Source organism: Haemaphysalis longicornis, unplaced genomic scaffold (genome assembly GCF_048455015.1).
Source record: "Haemaphysalis longicornis isolate Haplotype H1 unplaced genomic scaffold, Haemaphysalis longicornis Haplotype H1 scaffold_7, whole genome shotgun sequence".
Classification (NCBI taxonomy): domain Eukaryota; kingdom Metazoa; phylum Arthropoda; class Arachnida; order Ixodida; family Ixodidae; genus Haemaphysalis; species Haemaphysalis longicornis.
In genome coordinates this window covers 83,253,841-83,273,738 of record NW_027526422.1, presented here as the reverse complement: position 1 = coordinate 83,273,738, position 19,898 = coordinate 83,253,841, and the positions used below count along the sequence as shown (strand labels likewise).

Here is a 19,898-nt window from a genome sequence, read left to right as displayed (position 1 = left end):
TCTCCCCCCCCCCCCCCTTCTTCGCGCTCATCCAACGACCACCAAACACGTAGAGTAAAACTGTCAAGCGCGAGCAGCCAAGGAGAAAAAAAAAAAAAAAACAGAACGGGCAGACGACACCCGCCAGAATGAAACGCGAGCAGCATTTACAGTGGCGCTCCCGCCTTCCTCCTCTCCCATCCTGTGTCCTTCCTCGTAAGCGCTTGAGGAGAGATCACAATCGCGCACACATTCCGGTGTTTTCCGGTCGGTCGACTTCTGGGTGGTTTTGAAACGAAACTCACTCCCCGCCATCCGCTCCGTGTCTACAAGAGACGACGGGGTTCGTTTCAGTCTCCAAGGATTCCGCGTTTCTGCGGTGTCAGAGAGCCGGAAACCCATTCTTATTCAAATGAGCTTTCGACTAAGTATGTATGAGGTAAGTACCCTACCTGCACGGCTGCTTGTACGGGCCACGCGAGCGAATTCCACAAATGCGAACGTATTGTGAATTTAAAAAGGCCGTGAAGACGAAATACAAGTTCGGTTGACTAAAAGGCCGTAATCATACAATAGCAATCATACCAAGTTTATCGGAAACTTCAAACAAATAATTTGGATATTACTAGAAGCAAATGAAACACTAGCGACAAACCAACTACTTTCTGCCCGGTCTCACACGGGATCCTGACCACGAGACTGGCAACAGCAGCCAAAGCCAGCGCCAGGAAACATGTGGGGATGATTGTATTGGAGCCTCGAAGTCCGCGTGATTGAATCACTTGAATGCTAACGTGCTACTAACATACTGATAAACTTTTTTCTGTGTTCCCGCCCATATGACGTCATAACTGACCATATCACACGACTGTAGCGCGAAATTTGAATGCTTTCGGTACTTCTTGCGTTCTTTCGGCTAAAAAAAAACGTCTTTCGTAGGTCGAATGGAGCTGACTGAGTTACCAAGGACAAGGTCTTTAAGATTAAACAATGTTGAGATTTGTCACGACCACTTTAACTTCGAAATCGTGTTTCCCGCGACTGCCAAAATGACACTTGGGTAGTTCGTGTGACAAGGCCATCCTGTATTTTCCGGGGAAGAGAGGAGGGGGAGGGGGGCAGAGCCGATTGTTCTGTCGCTGCTGCAACGTTGAGTCATCCAAACAAGCAGCGACACGTCACCCCGTGCCCGCTCGCGGCATCTCCTGCGCCCTCCTCCTCTCCCCGCATCTTTCCTCCCCTCACAAGACTTGTCGTGCGCATCTGACCGCGGATTCCGGCGGGAACGGGAGAAGTGGGCCATCAAACAGCGGTGCGCGCCTTGACGTGAACGGACGGACGTGCACGTGCATGCCCAAGGAGGAGACAAAGGGTAATGGCAGCGTTATCCGTCAGCTGATGACCGCTCGGTATGCGCGGAAAATTCCTCGCGCCTGCCGGGATGGCGGGAAATTAATTCACTTGCGAAAGCGGGATTATTGGAGAACGCAGAGCTAAGCATGCCTTTAAAGAAAAAGTGTGGCAGGGAACTGCATTTCCAAAGGCAGGCGCGGTGAACATGAAAAAGCAAAAAAAAAAAAAAAAGGGAAACATTTCAGAAGCTCCTAAGTGAGAATTGTATGACAATGCGTAAGCGTACACTGAGCTTCTTTCAAGGTCCGCTTCACTGCTACGCTCACGTGTATTGCCGCGAAGAGAGTTTTTCAGGGGCAATATAGGCAGCTGATGTCGGAGTATGATGGCACCTCCTGTGAAATACCAAATTAAGATTCCACGTATATTTAACGTTAAAGAACTACACACCGATCCCCTTTAAAGTTAGCTTCACTGCTCCCTTAAAATGCATTGCGCGGAAGACATTTTCTAGAGACGCAAAAGCTGTTTTAATTGAAGAAATGAAGGCCTTAGGTATTTTAATAATAGAAACTTCGTATGAGGCGAGAGTGTGACCTATAAAACGTTACACAGACGCACAGGCGGGTTTGGTCGTCGAGTCAATGTAGAAATCGTTACGCATTTTCGAATGCAGGCAGAATGTGTCCCCTCTATCTGCTTTTTTTTTGTCTGTTGAAAAAAAAATGCAATAAGGTTTTTGGCGATTAAGCTGTACAACTTGGGTGTGCGGACTTTATAGTGGTGGGGAACGAATTAATTAAAGCCCCCAGGTGACCTTTAGCATGTGGGGACAATTAGAGTAAATTTAAAAGCATTGTAGTCAAACCTGGCGTCTCACAATGTTTTACCACTTCCTTGCGCGCAGCTAGGCAGGCCACTGGAAACCTCCGACTGACAGCTGTCAGAGAGCAGCGAGTGACAAACAAGCAGCGCTTCAAAGTATAGGCGGCTCTCTAGACTTTGCGAGAGGAAACGAAACAGCCGGCTTATTTGTCTTCGGGGCGCACTCAGCCAACTCGTCACCGCGGGCGTCCGCCTCACTCCCACGCGAAAGAATAATTTCCCAGCGGTCTCGTCGATGCTATTTTCGTCGCGCGTAAAGGCGTGTAACGGTCTTCCGCGTGTAACGGCCGAACGCCACGAGACGAAGCCGCGCCGGTAGCCGTACTTCTGCACTCTTCGTGAAAGTTCTGGAGGCGAACGTACTCGGTCAAGGTTCCATTACGAGCGGCAGCGAGTTTTGTCGTATTGTTAGATGCCAACGAACGGGTGCTAGTCCGACAATGTGTCGGGTATTATTTTTTCTTCCCTTTTTATCATAGAATAGAGCGGATTTCTTGTCCCTAAGTTCAGAATTTCCCCAAGATATACGTTCGTAAGTTAAGACGCACCGTTATCGTGGTTCGCTTCTCCCTATCTAGGGATAAGCATGAGGCAGCGGCCGCTCTTCCCGCTGACATAGCGGAAGCACGGTCCCGCCCCCCTTAACAGGCAGTAGTGGGTAAATGAGTGAGGGAGTGAGTGAGTGAATGGGCGAGGTAGTAAGCGTATCTATACACTCATAACCTGTCATCATACCCGAACCAATTGACCCATAAGTTTTCCAGTGAAGTTGTATATGGCTAATTCTCCATTATTTTTCTGCTCGGATAGCAAGAATGCCTTGCGGCAAAGCCAATTTCATCACGAATGCTCAACAGAAAATGGCTGTAACCCTTGTTTTAACGATACTATCCTGCAATAAGGCTTGTGACAGTTGGCCGCTAAGACGACTCAATCAATACGGCGAGTTCAATTCACTTCTTTTTTTTTTTTTCAAGATTAGGTAGTTCACAGTAAAGTCGAAAACCTTACAGACTTCCCGTCCGCTGATAATACGGGCTCCTACGGGAGTCAAACGGGCAGCCCATATTTGCCCGCTAGTATAAAACTCTAGTCCTTCCAAGTGTCACTAAGTAATCATAGAGTCATAGTCATAATTATCAGTAAATGATGAAAAATAAATACGTATAAATTAACCGCGTATGTGATGTGCCTTTTGTTACACAGCTTCGCTGGCCATCCCCTTTCACAGCCAAAACTGGCCCCTATTTTTTTTTAATAACGAAACTGTAAATGGCTTAGATGTTAGGATTTGTCGTGTCATGCATTACAAAAAACAGAAAAAAAAACTATGCCCCTCTCGTGCCTGGCTGGCCGCATGCGCTGCGTGTTTCGTACACGATCTCGGTTGTAGCCGCCAGGCGGCACCGTTGACGTTTCCGCTAGTGTTGCTTTTGTCGCCCCTTCAATACAGTATACGATTGCATTCGTATACGAATGCAATCGTATTCATTTACATACATAAAGTGTCACGAAATGATGTATGGGAAGGCATCTATGGAAATGCGGCGCTACTGCGTCTGTTTCATTTGCATGAACACAATAGGTCTCCTCAATTTGTCATTTTGGGCTGCAGTGCCACACGACCAGCTCCGTTTTTATTTATGTATTTATTTTTGCCAATAAAATTCTTATTGCGAAAGTAGTACTCCCACGAAATACGGGCTACGAACTACTCAGGGTTATCCGTTCTGTATTGGCAAATCGAGGATACCCAATATAAAAGGGGCCACCGAAGAAAAAGTCCCATTTGTGTTTTGCGACCACAAAGCCATCGCCACTTCATCATATATGCTCTGGTTAACGATGAAAGCGCAACGTTACGACCAACGTCAAGCCGCAGGGTACCGCCTCTACACCCCTAGTAACGACGGTGACATTGCGACTAAAACTTTACCTCACACCCGCGAAATTTATGGAGGTAACGTAGAGGTACTGCGCGCTAAAGAGACCCCATGTCCATAAGTGCTGAGTTTGAATACCACTTAGACAACAACGTTTATGTCAAACATTTTATTGCCACTATATTCGTGTGTACTAGTATCTAAACACTCCGTTCCGCCTAGCTACCATGATTACTTAATGTACTTCTCAAAATCACTTCAGTAGGTAGGGCCTAACGAAGCTAACTTCTGCGTTCCTAGGTAACTACGAACGAATCATGATGAATGGCAACGGCACCTTCACGATAAAAAAGAGATATTAATTATACGGGATGAATCTATACAGCTTTACTGTTTATCCATTGACAGAGTTGGATGGCTGCTCAATTTTTGTTTTCGAAGAATTCAAGCGCAAGGTATTCTTTCCCAGTGATCAAACCGGGTTCCACCCGCCGCGGTGGCTCAGTGGCTAAGGCGTTGCGCTGCTGAGCACGAGGTCGCGGGTTCGATTCCCGGCCGCGGCGGTCGCTTTTCTGATGAAGGCGAAAAGCAAAAACGCCCGTGTGCACGAGATTTCGGCGCACGTTAAAGATCCCCAGGTGGTCAAAATTAATCCGGAGCCCTCCACTACGGCGCGCCTCATCGCCTGCGTTGCGGCGGCGCGTTAAACCCTTCAATCAATCAAATCAAACCGGGTTCCCATATTTCGGAAGGCTCGTGGTGATACGCTCTCCGTTTTTTTCTTCTTTTTCTCAGTAAAATAGGCAACGTCGCGAAATAGATGCTGGTTAGTTTAGCGCTCATTTGAAACTCGGGTGTACAACAAATAACAAATCATTGTGAAAATCATTTTACTCTATCATTTTCGATGATGAACACTTGCAACATCGCGGCGGAATAGAAAGGAGATGATCACGAACAATCTATGTATAATGCTTATGTTATCAAATAATGCATCATGCTATCGTTCGCAAAATTATGCTAAATAAGAACCAAGATTACATCATCGAACACCACCTCTCCACGAGACAATAGTAAGCGCACGGCAGCAACATTGCGTGTAGCATCACCCTGCAGAGGCGGCTTCACGGTGCGGCTTGGACGCTGGGGGAAACAATGACGTACCATGACGTCATCACAACACGCGTAGAAATTTATTTATGGAAAACGCGCCTTTAGTTCGATAACGGCCTTCAGATCCGTTATCGAACCCGCTTGCTCGTCGATGCACCTTCAACCGAGAACCTTTGACGGCGGAGTTTAATGACCACGTTTCCTTTCATCAGAGCTCATGAGAAGAAAGGCATTTTGGGCGACACTCTGACGCTGAAAATCCTCGCGCAGGCCTAGTAGTGTACTCTGGTAGCTGCGCGGGGAGATGTCATTAGGCAGCTGTCCAACTCGAGGCAGAAGTATACGCCAGTCGTCAGCCTCCGCTCGCGCGGCTGCGGAGCCCATGTCCTCTGCCGGCCCAAGATAGAGGGAGGATTGAGCCACGCGCTTTGGCCACGTGTTCCCGGAAGAACGCAGGTGCGCGCCCTGTTACAGACACGTGCCCGCAGTCGGCGCTCGCCGGGCTCCTGATTCCGTGTTCACATCGCTTTCGCCGTAGCTGTCGCAATGCGCTCATCCAGTGACGTCAATTGACGTCAGGCGCCCTGGGAAATGGGCGGCCGTCTGCGAGTGCACCCTGTGACCGGCCTGTTGCTACCACGGGCTCTAGGGGCAAAGCGCGAGGGGCACGCGGAAAGACAAGTCGCTATACCATGGTGACAAAGCACCGCCAGTACTCTCCGGTATTCCCTTTCTTAAACATGTCATATACATTAAAATCGGGTACGACGCTTGGCCTGCTGTGTCAGGTGACCGTAAAAGTGGTATGATGTGCACGCACGCACTTGCAAACTCGTATATGCACACACGCGCGCATGATTTACACCGTACGATCAAGACTTCCGTATACCGAGAAATTGCAGAGATTTTCGTCGTGCGCGACGAAACGATGGTTGTGAATGCCTACAGGCCATCAGACTATCTTAACGGAAAAGAAAAGCCAAAGCGCACAGGCATACAGACGCCGTTCTTCCTGCGAGTATTTTCCTCCACTCGCGCACATGAGTGCGTAAGTTTAGCCCTAAAAGGCTTGCAGAGTTTCCCGATTGGAATTGTTCAATAGATGCTTAAGCCTCCCCACTATCACCTTTAAAGTCGTCTTTATTACTGCGTAAAATGCTCTGGGTGAGAATAAATTGTTTTAAAGTCAATACAAGGGGTCTCGTATAAAAATATGCTGACCTAAGGCCTCAAATTAAAAAATGGCGCATCTTAGTGGTGCAAGGCTGGAGAAAGAGCGGAGCTGGGGGTTGACCCAGCGTCTTCTGGTTGTGCTAAATTTTGCTGTACTTTGCAAAGTTTTGTTAGGCTTTGCCATGTTCTTACTAGGAAGCGGGATTTTACAAGGCCGTTCCATTCGGTCCCCCACAGTGAAAGCGGATCCCTAGCCTCTTTCCCTAGCTCAACTGTTTCTCCAGCCTTGCACAGCCAGTGCAAGCTGCGCCAATTTTTTTAGCAGATCAAGTAAGACTATAAACTTTAAAATGGAATAGTAAGGGGTGCGCATACGCATATTGCCCTTGCACTCACACTCGAGCAGGCGCGAAAGCCTGCTTCACTGTTATAGATCCCTATCTGCGGTGGTGCACCTTTTACAGGCGGCGCAGTTTTTTCTTGGTATTTTCTTTGCTAACGCCAACGTATTAACCTCAAGCTTAAACAGCTCCGCCGTTAAAACTTCCATAAAAGCTCATGTATCTTTACGGTGCGTTGTATACACCACGCCCCTAAATTCGGCTTCATTACTCTATACAAATGCGTTGCTGGAAAGCTATTGCTTTGCGGCAACATAGCCAGGCTGATATCTAAGTATGACGACCCTAGCGTTTTCTATTAATAGCATTTTCGCATGCAGCTAAAGTGTGGTACATCAGGAATTACGACAGACGGACGAGTTAGCTCGTCGAGTCCACGTAGAAAGTGATTAAGCATTTAAAATATTTCCGCGCTCCCCATGAATCTACAAGGCAGGCCCACGACGAGGCGAGGAACATGCAGCCAAAGCCCATCACGCGCGAGTTGTAATAACAGCCGCAGCTATAAATCGAACACCGCTGAGCTGGCAACTAAGCGACAATAAGGCAACGAACAAGGCGGTGGTTATAGAGGTGCGCCATGGTGAGAGGCAGGCGTTTGAATAGGTGGTCAGTCTACAGCTGCGTACGGTTTGAACACGCATCACATTTAAAGCGCGTTGAGACTGATATCGGCTCTGCACCAAATAATCATCTTACCGCAATCGGGTGAAAGAACTGCCACCGTAAAACCGCCAGCCATCTCCGCATCATGTTCATCACGCGACTGTCAGAGACCAGTGTAAGACTTCTAGCCTCTCATGTCCCCGGAGATTGTACATGCAGGGCGTCTCGCAGTACAGCTTGCCAAGCGAACAAGGTAGAACGAGCTTTATTTCCTCCTTACTCCGTTGGCAAGTTTAGTGTAACACTAACGGCTTCATTTTTCACGCTTGGCGTTGTCAAAAGCTGCGATTATGATTAATTACGCGAAGCCCTTGCAGCCTCGCACTTCAACGGGCGCGGCAGCAGTATACCTCGTCAACTTACTGCTCCCAAAAAAAGCAGCAGCGTTTCTTGGTTTATTTTCGTTACCCGTGGTCGCAACGGTTCCCAGAACTCGTTGACGTAGATGATCGCTTATGCGTGGTTGCACAGCCGCCGCCAGATAAGCGTAGATCCCATTTCGCGAGCGTTTCCGTGTCATCGTTCAAGCGCTGCGAGCCCTCATCCATCGCCTCTGTGTGAGGTTGTGTGTACGCGCAAGGTAAGTGTCGTAAGCATACACTCGCACGCAATGGTTTCCGCTTGAATGCATCTTTACGCTGTCAGTACAGCGCCATCGGCTGCTCACCGTCTATATCCCGGCCGAGGGCACTGCGAACGCTATATTAAATAATAACGGAATCTCACGGGTTTTTTCCCGCCCCTCGTAGAGCGAAGACACCACAGCGCACACCTTTCGCTGATGCCGACGTCGACTGCGCGCGTGCTGTGCATCGAAGTCTTCGAAACGTGGGCAAGCACACAGCGTCTTTGCTTAAAAATGCGCGACTCCCCCTTCGATCAGAGCTGACTTTATTGATAAGTTTACAAGAGGGCAAAGCTTGTGCAACCAGGTTCGCCCAGCTCATGCACCGTCGGAGTTTTGTGCGTGGCTGTGTGGATGCTTTCAAAGCAGGTTTGTCGGTAGCGTGGACCGTAACCAGGGCCTACGATATCGGAAGTGGGAGTCATAACCGCTCGACCAGAACTCGTTTGCTGATAGCGAGTTTCGTGCGCGTTTTACTTCTTTCGAAGAGTGCTCGAAAACAGTTTCAAACTCATCGTAGTCCGTAAAACTGGCCTCGAATGGAACCAGAAATGTCGGGAACACAGGCCGCCGAAACATAAATGTACGGCGAACGGCTCCTAAAAAGATCGTCCAGGCCCACCCCCAATTACCGCACATACTAATATGAAAGGAGGGGCGGAGGAGGAGGAGGAGGGGGGGATTGGCCCAGCACGTGTGTGTTCAGTCACCAACAAATGAAACGCGAACGCAAAAATATGAACCAGAACCCGCCGAATGCTGTTTGTGGAGGTCAAATAAAGGCGCACTCGTAACGCATTTTTATTGTCATGTGAATGCAGAAATTGTTACTGTTCTAATCCCAGACTCAGCTTTACGCACAAGTGTAGAGCCACGGCAAAAGTCCCAAACTTTGTTACTGTAATTAAGAAACACGCCAATTTGACTTGCACGGAAACAAATCGCGCTATTAGGGGCGAAGCCCCTGAGGGGCTGGGGCTGTCGGCGTCTCATGTCGTCGTCGTAAGCGTAGTCTCATGTAGTCACGGTACTTAAACAGCGGCAAACTCGTTTACGCCTCGCGCTAGAAAGTAGCGCGTACTAAAAAACTAAAAAAGAAAAAATCAACGAGACACTCGTTCACACCTCGCGCTAGAGAGCTTCGTGCTTCAAAGACAAGAGACTTTTACAGCAAAGCTGTATGCCTGTACCCCCCAACGGTTTCATCTCAATTGGCAAAAACGCCGAGGCGCCAAGAATACCCTTATACACTGCATGCTTCGCCCCTCCCCAGGTTTCACGTTAGGGGAGATGGCCCGGGATTTTTTTGCGCGTGTTCCGATTCATATTTTCTTGATCGCGTTTCAGTCGCCTATGACTGTACATGCGAATGCATTGTCAGGCAGTTTCGGAGACCGGTCACCCCGTGTCAAAAAGGCAAAACTGCTCAATTCTCGCGCGAGCAACAAAACTTTCCCTTACTTTCCAGACTGCACTTACCCACGCGCGGGATTTGCCCCGCGTCATAAGAAAATGACTTCTTTATAAGCGATACTTCGTTAAAAGCGAGGATGATTTCCTTGTACTGCATTTCAAGTTAGAACCATAAAAAATTTCGAATAAAAGAACAATTTCGTTGTGACAACAGTTTACCTGTTTAATATCAAGTACACGAATTACGCCAGAAATGCTCATATTTTGGCTTACTATCCTGCTGGCTTTACCAGTTGGACAATTCCCTCTCGTAGTTTAATCATTCAATGACTTTTTCGTCGAAAAGTATGCTTTTGGTGTTCTTAGCACAATTCGTTTTATAGATTATTATCGCGTTTTTGGCGCCCATTTTCTTTAACCCCCAGATCCCCCCACTCCGTTTCTGTTTTTCAAACTGTAACGGCGAAGGTAAGGGAGTCACGAATTCAAAGTAGGTTCACACTTAGAATGCTCGTTCGCGTTACGACGCAACTTTGGGCGCACCGTATAACACAGCCAAATAAATCACACGTGTACACCGTGGCTGATTAAAAAAAAAATTACCCGTGTGCACCGTGGCTGACAAAAAAAAAAAAAAAAAACGCAGACGAGAAGTGAGTATGCTACCGAAGTTCTCGCTTGTTTCGCTTTCATTTCCCACGGCTTTTATCTCGCCATTTCCGCGCGTTCACGGCCCCCGCTTGGCTGTCATTCGTATTCCGGGCCAGACACGTGCGGATTTGCTTCGGCGGACAGGAACCGGCGGCGACCAGTTTAAACTGGCCAGTGTGCAGCTGCCTCGGTGCCGGTGTGCGTATACCTCGCTGTTCGTGCGTGTGAGGGCGCGTGTGAGACGCCCTCTCAAGCGAACGCAGCAGCCACTGTAGTGCACAGCATCCCCGGATCGAAAAGGAGGAAGGAAGAGCGACATGCGGGCCCGGGGATTTTCCCGCCCCGTGCCCACGTGTTGGGAAACGCTGCTAAACAATCGTTCCTGCGCTTAGTGCAAGTTAACAGTGCTGCGGGTTACGCGATCGAGAACCGCGTGACCCCGCGTCGCGCAGTCGCAGCGTGACCCCGCGTCGCGCAGTCGCAGTTGTGTGAAAAGGAAGCACCCCTCGCCCTCCTGCCTACACAGTACACGCATCAGCGACGCTTACATCTGTCGTCCGACCTTAGCGTGGGAAGAGGGAAAGAGTTGGTGGGACGGAAAGCGAAAGGCAGAAGGTTATAATAATTAACCAGGTACGCGGTCACGCGCTCGCTACAAGGCGACTAACGCTATTAAAATTTACAAACGAAATCGTCTTTGCGGAGTTGCCCTTGGTGAAAGGTCGCAGACATTCTTGGTATCAACACCTTCAAATCACGGCCTTGTGTTGCCAGTGAGTAAAACGCCGCCAAACATGTTTTTTTTTTTTTTGTTTTCGGCACGACCCGGTGGGAAATTACTAAACGGTTTCTGCAATCTGAGCGCGTTGTAATAAAACTGAGCGAGACGCAGCTAGTCCACGCAAAGCTAGTACCCTGTTAGTTTGCAATTCATCTGTTTTTTTTTTTTCGGCTGTTAACACCCCAAAAGGTTTCGTTGGCTGTAGGAAAGCGCCGAGGCTTCTTTTTGTTGTGCCTTCTGAATCGCACTTCAACTACGTAAGGCGAAAGCAGCTAACGCTTCTTGTTTTTTGCATTGGACTTTCGGATTAGTGATCCTTACGCACTTGCGCGAGTGGCAAGGTATTTACAAGGTACACTACATATAAGCTCGGTAAAGTGAAGAGCTTCAGAAAATGTTTTCTAAGGCGGCCCTTAAATACGCGATTTTAAAGAAATGAAGCTCCAACAGTTGATGGTTGTAGGGTTTAACGCGCCGACGCAACGCAGGTGATGAGGCGCGCCGTAGTGGAAGGCTCCGGATTAATTTTGGCCACTTGGGGGATCTTTAACGTGCGCCGAAATCTCGTACACACGGGCTTTTTTGCTTTACCCCTCCATGAAACTCCAACAGTTTGCCCCTCGGCGATGACGGGAACCAAGGGTGCTTCCTCCGCGAATCTCGCCCATAGAAGAGGAAACCGTCAAACACGCGCGAATTGCTCCACAGCTTAAATTAGATTAAACCATGCAACCGGAACCGGAACTGGTGCCCCGAAACAAAAGACAGAGTATATTCGCAGTATGCACTTACCAACCACTTGTGTCCGAAGCGCCGACCAGAACTCATCACGAACACCATTTTGCTGGGATCTTCCTCCGCACCGGGCGTTAAGAACTCCCGAAAATTCTCTCGCGCAAATAAAGCAATGTTCACGGCTGGCGACGATTGTCTTCCAGTAATGCACTTGACCCGCGAGTTGCGCGGCTGCCAACCAGGAACTACAGGCAGGGAGCAGCCGCAACCGAAGGTGTCACGGATTGCTTCCGTGGAGACTGCAGCGTCTCAATACTTCCGCGCGCTGCTCGCGAAGACGATGCGAAGACAAAGGTTGCACGGCGACACCCACGAATCAAGGCGGATGCGATGTCCCGTTGCAATGCAGGAAATTCGGCTCCGACGACAGGTATAAATTGCAGCAGACGCCGAAATAATAATAATAAAAAAAATAGGGCAGTGGCAAGAGTGACTTCCGAAACAGTCACAGATCAACAACCAAGGTCACGTGCTGCCCTCACTCGATGAAGAACAAAGGAACGCAGAACACCAGAGCACCGGCGAAGGAGGGGGTCACTCGATCCGGCGCTGACAACAGCACGAAGCGGGGGAAAACCCGCTTCGAAGGCGAGAGCGACAAAAGATGAGCGGCCAGATCCGCTCCTTCATCGGAGACGCTGGTCAGTCGGAATCCCGGGCGCCCCGAGGCGCACGCTGCGCGCGCGGGCCTCTCAGCTGGTCTTCGGAAGAGGAGGAGGCCCTGGATGAAGGGCGAAGGAGAAGCGGCAGATGAGGAGAAGTCGGTCTTCCTTCCTACAGCTGGCGGCGCACATGGGACGGAAGCGCTACGCGGCTGCACCTGACGGACGGAGCTGCGGTTCTGTCGGAGCTTCGCGCGCGCCGCTCGCGTGGTGTGACGCGCGAGCGCGGCGTCGGCGGACGTTGCCAGCGCCGGCGGCGGAAAGTGTCGGCGTTGCTTTAAAAGGCCGCCCAGACGGCCGCTCCCGACGGCGGCCCTTGGAATCCGTCGGCCGGCGCGAGCAGGCTCGGGCCTGCGCGGACACGCGCGCGGTGTGCTCCAAGGCTGCCTCCTTTCGCCACCTCTCTTTATTTTGACGCGCGCTCGTATACTCGCAAGGCTGCACGTTTCCGTTAACCGTCGCTGATGGAGACCAGTGCGTGCCCGCTAGCAAAGAAAACGTTTGAAAAATGACAAAATTGTTCAAGGAACGGGTAGTAAGTTGGCGCTTCGCTAAGGAGAGACCAAACCAGAATGTGTGGCCCTGGTGAAGGCCCCCGGAAATGCATCTCAACTCGCGACATTCGCAAAGACCACACTGCCCTTGGCAACAAATAATAAACTACAGCAAACAAAAAGGGAACGAGTACGCCCGAAACAGAGGAACAAGGAGCTAGTTCAAGCATTAATCCTGATGTCTGGGTGATTAAAAAAAGGGCGAAATTGTGTCATTGCTGTCCTGACTTTATTTGCTTTTTTTTTATAATGCCGGCATCCGACCACAGCCCAAGGAAGAAACTGCCAACATTGGACGGTAACAAAGATGAGAGTTTCCCATTAGTGTTAGTGCCCTTGTTGCGTACACAGTGGTGCGTTCGGTTAGAAACGTGCGAGGACTGTCCTCAAGGGAACTACCACAATCCCGGATGCCCTGACTACGCGATGATATGTGTATAATAATAATACTTCTAATAATAAAACATGTAAGTCACACATATAAGTTCGTATAAGTCACTCCAGCCTGTATCGATCTTCTAGTGTATTCAAAGTGTCTGAGTCAGGGCCGACGTTGTTAAGGCGCAACCACATGCGACGTTTTGGTCGCGTTTGGAGACCGTCCGCGGCGACGCGCGTTCAGCGCGCGCCACCAAATACACAGCAGCGCGCTCGGAGCGCCGGTGTCTGCGCATCCCAGATTTTCGGTCCGTTTTCGGCGTCTGCGCCGGATGTTGCTGTCCTCAATTTCCGGTCCCCCTCCGCACGCAACATGGCGGCTCTTTATTTGGCGGATCTTTAGCACTTTATTTAATAGAACATCAATTTAACGTGTTTTGTTTGTTGAAGTTTTGATTATTCTTCAGTTTATTAAGAATGACTTAAACAGAACGATGCTGCCTTTACCAAAGTAAGTCTGGCAACTTGGATCGGAGAAGCGCTCTTCGCGCGTCTCATGTGGTTGCTCGCCCTCTCCAACGCCCGTTCCGCGTCGGCGCCAGGCGCCGCAGACGGTTGCAAGACGCGGCCAAAACGTTGCATGTGGTTGCGCCTTTAGGTCGGATTTCTACCTTCAGATAGGAACTTCCTTGTCTGCGCAACGAATATAAGTAGCCGTACTTAATTAAACACCGTCGTTGTCTAGTGATCGGTCGCTTCTAGACGCAGAAAACGGGCTGGGGTCATACGGCAGCACTATTGCAACACTTTAACGTCGCAGTATACGCTACCTTTGGCGTCAGCGCACGCCGTGAGATGATAAGAAGGCACTTCGAGAATCCATTCCCTGATTATAGAGGCTCTGGCGCCCGGCTCTTGTAGTATACTTCCTCGACAGCTAGCGACAAAGTGACTTCCAACACCACCGGCACAGCGACGTTTATGTGCCTCTTCCTCAGCCCAACGTTTTCTCGTTCCAAAATCTACCACTTCACCCTTGTTCCGTGGCGTTTGTTGTGTTCTGAAAATTCTAAACGGATGATCAGTATATTGGGAGACGCAAGGCAGAGTCCTTGTTAATTAAACCTCGGGACAGCGCCAGCGCGCACGTACTATAGCTGAGGGACGTTCGCCGGGGTCAGTGCGCTGCACACGGGAATTATGGGTGAGGCAACACCGCCCTTGTCTGGCCAGAGCCGGTGAAAGCAGCAACAAAGCACCTGCGCATGCGGGGACGATTGGGAGACATTCCACGCACGCGCATTGCTTCGCCGTTTACCCTCAGGTCACACTCGGGACGCAAACACGTTCTATCGGTCACTGCGCGTTACCGCTTAGTGACCACGGTGATAAAGTTTTTATTGCATCAAACAATACTAGCTGCTACGAAAACAAACAGCCATTTTAAATCCCAACGAATGTATGTACGTATACATGTGTCGCGAAATTCATGTCCCTCCTTGACGGGTTTTTTTTGCCGCGCGTCATTTCTTGCCGTTCGCCGAGAGGAGCCGTACCGCGAAGCGAAGGAATGTTCTCGCCGCCATTGTCGCACCCGGGTCGGCTGGCCATGTGTTTCGGGGAGAGGTGGGCGAGAGTGCCGTGGCCTACTGAAGGCTGCGCCCCGGGAATTCTCGGAAGACGCGCGGCCCGGTGGACGGTGTGCGTGGTGCAGCGCGGGGTTTCCGGGGAGAATGGGCTGAGAACTGGTGGTGGCCGGACGTACGGCCGGGACGCGGCGTCGGCCTTGAGGGCTGTGCTGGGGAGGCCGAGCGACGACGGCGGTGAACTTCGGGCCCCCGAAGATTCCTCAAGGAGGCGACAGTGCGCGGCCGGAGTTCACCCAAATTGCGTCGCTGATCAGCGGCGCCCCACCACAGACGACCGACAGCCTCCGTCACCCCGGCGAGACCATCAGCCGGACCGCAGCTAAGATGTTCTCCCCTTCTCCACCTTTCCTCGGACTCTTCCTATTCATCTTCTGTGTTGTATTTCCCTATGCGGACTGCACGGGCTTCTTATCCGCCTCCTTCAGTGCACCACGCTGTATGTGTTTCTAGCGGGCCTATTGTTAGCAGTTGGGGGAAGCCCCCAACCCCGCCTATTGTACACTCTACTGTCCCCTTCATTTACTGTCGCCTCCTCCTCGGGCTCGTAACGGCGTGTACCTTTTCTTTCATTGTGATTAATGTACTTCGCGTCGGTGTCTTGGCAGCTCTGACCCCAACGGGGTGTCAACTCCAGTGTGTATTAACTCGTCAACCCTCCTGGCTGTCTGTTTCGAATTTCCTGTGAATGTGAAGTAAACGCCCGTTGTTTTGAATTGTTTTCCCGTGCCCCGTCTCGTGCCTCACGCCAGCGGCCAATCAGGCGTGGACCTATCGCCGGTTAGCAGGTCCGAACCACATTCTCGAATTCGCGCGTAAGGGGGAGTTGTTTGTCGCTCCTCCCGTCCGAGACATCGGCCACTAAATTATTACCTTGCTCAATTATGTGACAACATGAAACCCCATGTTGTGAGCACCACGAAGAACTAAAGCGTGGCGGCCGTTTTGTTTCAGTATTGAAAGTTACCAATACAAATATTCACTGTCTGCGCTTGGTCCTCTGCAAAGTACGTCTTGGAGCGGTGACACCGGAGGTACTGAGGGGGCGGGGAGGCCACGCAGTGACAGTGCGCGATCAACGACGCCGTGACTATGGCGACTGCGCATTGCAGGACGACAGAAAAGCAACCACCACGGCTGGGGTCGAACCCGCGTCCCTGGGCTCAGCAGCGCGGCGTTTTAGCAACCGAGCCACCTGGGCGGGTGTTTTCTCTAGACTAGAAAACCCTCCACATCTATCTAGCAGCGTATTGTATCTCTTCCGCTGTATTTGTTTCGCACGTTAGGCAAAATTTGCTTAGCGTGATCAATTACGCTCCCGTCTCTATAGGATTTCATAACAGCTCGCGAAACTTTTGTGTAGAGCGCCCCAATTTTATTAGCAGGATATCACGGGAGTCGTAGCTGTAATTTTTGCTTTGAGAGTGGCGGGGACGTGGTTCGATGCCCAGCACCGACAGATGCAATCTATACTTTTCGAAAAGTTTGTGGAAACTCCCAAGTCAGAGTTGTCGCATAAAAGCGCACGTAAGCCGCCTTGCCATATACACTAAACCCCTTTGAAGTCGGCTTCACAACTATGCACAAAACCATGGGACAAGCTGGCAAACACGAAGAAAGATGCCCATTGTAGAAGAAATTTGTGGTACTAAGGCGTTGGACTGGGCTAGTTGGTACATGTTTCATTGGATGAAAAACCAGCGATAAACACAGGACGCAGTTAAGAGAAAACGACGGTGCAAGCCAGCTTGTCCTGTCGATTTTTTATAACTAGATTGTCCCGTCGTTTTATTATAACTGTGTCCCGTGTTTACCGCTGGTTTTTTATTTACTCAAACATGCATACTAACTAGCCCAGTCCAACGCCTTGGTATACCGTTAATATGGAGACATTTTTAGGGTCACTCAGGCAGTCTTATAAATATCGACGTAGGAAAGCCGTAGAGGATTTTACTTGCAGTATTTCCACATGTGGGGAAAGCATGACACATCGCTCGTTACAGACGGAGAGACGAAAGTTCCTCGCGGAGTCTGCATAGAAATGCTTACGCATTAATTACCCGATAAAAATTATCCACGAGAGGACGTGCGAATTTTGATGTGGGCTGAGCGCGTCTAATCGCACTCCGCGTTTAAAAAAAGGCCCGCTCCAGGATGTATGCCTTGAATGCATGTGCGAGATATCACCCAGCACACGGCGTTGCGAGGCGACTCGTAGAGTCGACATTTAGGCCTGACGCGGACGTACATCGCCCACCCAGCGGAACCGCATGCATGCCACCTGAGTCACAGGCCGAAAAGGCATCCCCCAGGTGCGCTACTCGTTCCGACTCTGTTTCCACCCGGCAACTACAGCAGCTGGCACGGTGGACAGCGGAAGGTCGCGCAGGTCTAATCCCGCCATCTGCACGTTGGCCAGTCGGGGCACGTACACTTTGCATAGCCGGCATAGCGTGGCGGCCGTGCTGGAGTCTAGATAGGAGGCGGGTTACGCCACATAAAACCGCATCTGTGTACACGTCAGTTCGAAGGCACGAGCTAAAAGTGAAGGGGAAGCGATGCGTGTTCGGTCGAATGAATGTCCTCGAGTATACAAGAGATAACGGTGCATTCATGTTTCTATGAGGAGAGGAGAAGGAGGTAAACGGGAAGTCGAGTGGCTCTTGTTTCTTCTTTTTTTCGTTTTTTAACCACACAAGTTCGCCGTTTTTTTTCCTAGAGGTGACGTTGGACATAAAAGTTAGCTCTCACGGCTTATTGTCATAGTTCCGTAGCAGAGTTTGGTAGGCCTGGTCCCGCGGAGGGGTCATGAATAAAAATACGAGTGTATTTCATTTAAAAAAGTTGCTCAGCAGCGCTCGTCGCAGCTGGATTCTCGGTCCCGGCTTCCGGTGTATCCCGAGGCGCTTGAACAACGTAATCAAGACGCAACTTCCTGCCCGAGAGCAAGCTTCTGGCAGCCCGCGGGCTGCCAGAACGCCCGTAAATCGAACAGGCCCAGTGTTGCCAGGACAGTGACATGGCCGAAATTCCAACTGCAATACGTTAAGGCATTTATTTGTCGCCGTTTTTGCCGCCTGCTGAAATTTTTTCGTGTCTCGTACGCGTTGCGCAATATACAAATGTATGTCTCTGCCGGGCTGGGTACGGCACGTCCAGTTGGATCGGTTCCGGAATGGGCACAAAATAAAGCGACGTTAAAAAGGGCCCATCTCACCGCGAGGGGGACTCGAGTAAATGCGTCGCATAGGGGGTGGGTGTATTGCGTTAACGTTTAGTGTTTGGGGAGTTGGTGGTAGTGAATGCGTTGTATCAGCAGCTTCTTGACGTAGTTTGAATGAGTCAAGAATATAAGGCGTGTTCGTAGCCTTTCATTCTGTGTCGGTTTTGTGGCGCAGTGGGAAGAGCACCATGTACCTCGCGTTCCGCCCACAGGTAGTGAATGCGTTGTATCAGCAGCTTCTTGACGTAGTTTGAATGAGTCAAGGATATAAGGCGCGTTCGTAGCCTTTCATTCTGTGTCGGCTTTGTGGCGCAGTGGGTAGAGCACCATGTACCTTGCGTTCCGCCCGCAGGGTCGTGGGATCGAAACCAGGCGCCGGTAAGTATTATTTTTTTATATAGTGTAGGGGGAGGGGTGCGGACCTGTTGTTGAGAGCGAGGAGGGTAGCGTGATGCGGGAGAGGAGGAGTGGGGGAGAGGGCGCGCCTGCACGCTGAGCTGTTGCGGACGCACGGCGGACGCTACATGTGAGTTAAAGAAATGCTCTGCATTTAAAAAATTGGCTGGCGATTACGATACTCCCTAACGCGATATTTGGGCGCAGCAGGAGTGCGATGAGGCAGCATTCACTCGTGGCTTCTCTCGACGGCCGCGATGATGACCCTCTGCGCCTACGGCGCGAAGTGCGTCTCAGGAAGGGACCGCGAACTGCGTCTTAGGAAGCGAACGCACATCATCGTCACGCGCACGCCCCCCTCACGTTTTCCCCGAGCGTCGCGCCGTCGAGCGCCTCGTCCGGGCACAGCATACTGCCCCCTCCCCCACCGCACACTTTCGGAGAGCGCAAGCTCGCGCCGCCGCCACGGCGAACCACCCTCCCCTCCCAATTTCGCGACACTCTTTGGCAGCGAAGCTGTTAGCCTCTCGTTGGACGTAAAATTTCGTGTCGTAAACAAAAAACCCAGGCAGGACCCAGCAGCTCTCGCCCAAGACGCCGAGCGCATGCATCAGGACCCAGCATTTGCCGCCATGGAAGCCCAGTACAATCTTTCTTTGCAATCAGGCATATAGCACACAGTTTAGTATTCGTTAAAAAAACCACAAGACAAGCACGGAAACCGCACGATATTTGATAAGGCGCCTGTGAACAATGTGAACCATTTATAGATGTGTTCCTGGTAAATACTAGGCTTGCAGCTGCTTGCGAAAGGGGAGGGGGGGGAGGGCTGACGTCATTCGAGGGCGACGGAATGCGTCAGGCTCAGCTGCCAGAGAAGCCGAGCGCTAGTGAGAAGCCCGCCGAGACGACGAGGAGCATTCCATACCCCCCCCCCCCCTTTCATCAGCATGTGTAGTGGTTTACAAAATCTTCGGTGGACATCACTTTCGTAGGCGGGATGGCGGCATTTTTTTTTCTTTCACTCGTCAGTTTTGCCATCGTTCACTCGGTAACGACGACGGCGACGCGGCTCAGCACAGAGGCGGGCGACAAAGGGCTGCGCCCTAAAAGGCTGCTTTGTGCCGATAACAATGACACAAGTTTTATCGGTAACTTCAAACAAATAATAAAGGTATTAAAAAAAAAACAGATGAAGCAGTGGTGACCCCACCAACTTTTTTCTATGACGTCACAGAATCTTGTGTGTGCGATTGGCGACTGCCGACCTAAACCGTCACTAAGACACTTGAGTTACCCATTGTGGTGGGGTCCCTAGCTC

General features: G+C 50.6%; 1 protein-coding gene across 9 annotated transcripts in view; it reads right to left on the bottom strand.

Annotated features, from left to right (window-relative positions):
* Sarm (sterile alpha and armadillo motif) overlaps nt 1-19,898 on the bottom strand; it is a 175,375-nt gene that overhangs the window by 29,268 nt on the left and 126,209 nt on the right. Inside the window, exon 1 of one of the 9 annotated variants that reach the window (XM_077677926.1) lies at nt 11,716-12,576. The exons of the other annotated variants lie outside the window; for them this stretch is intronic. Within the exon in view, the coding sequence (XP_077534052.1) occupies nt 11,716-11,763 (48 nt within the window). The 5' untranslated portion in view covers nt 11,764-12,576. Of the gene's footprint in view, nt 1-11,715; nt 12,577-19,898 lie in introns of those variants that run through there. 9 annotated transcript variants of the gene reach the window in all.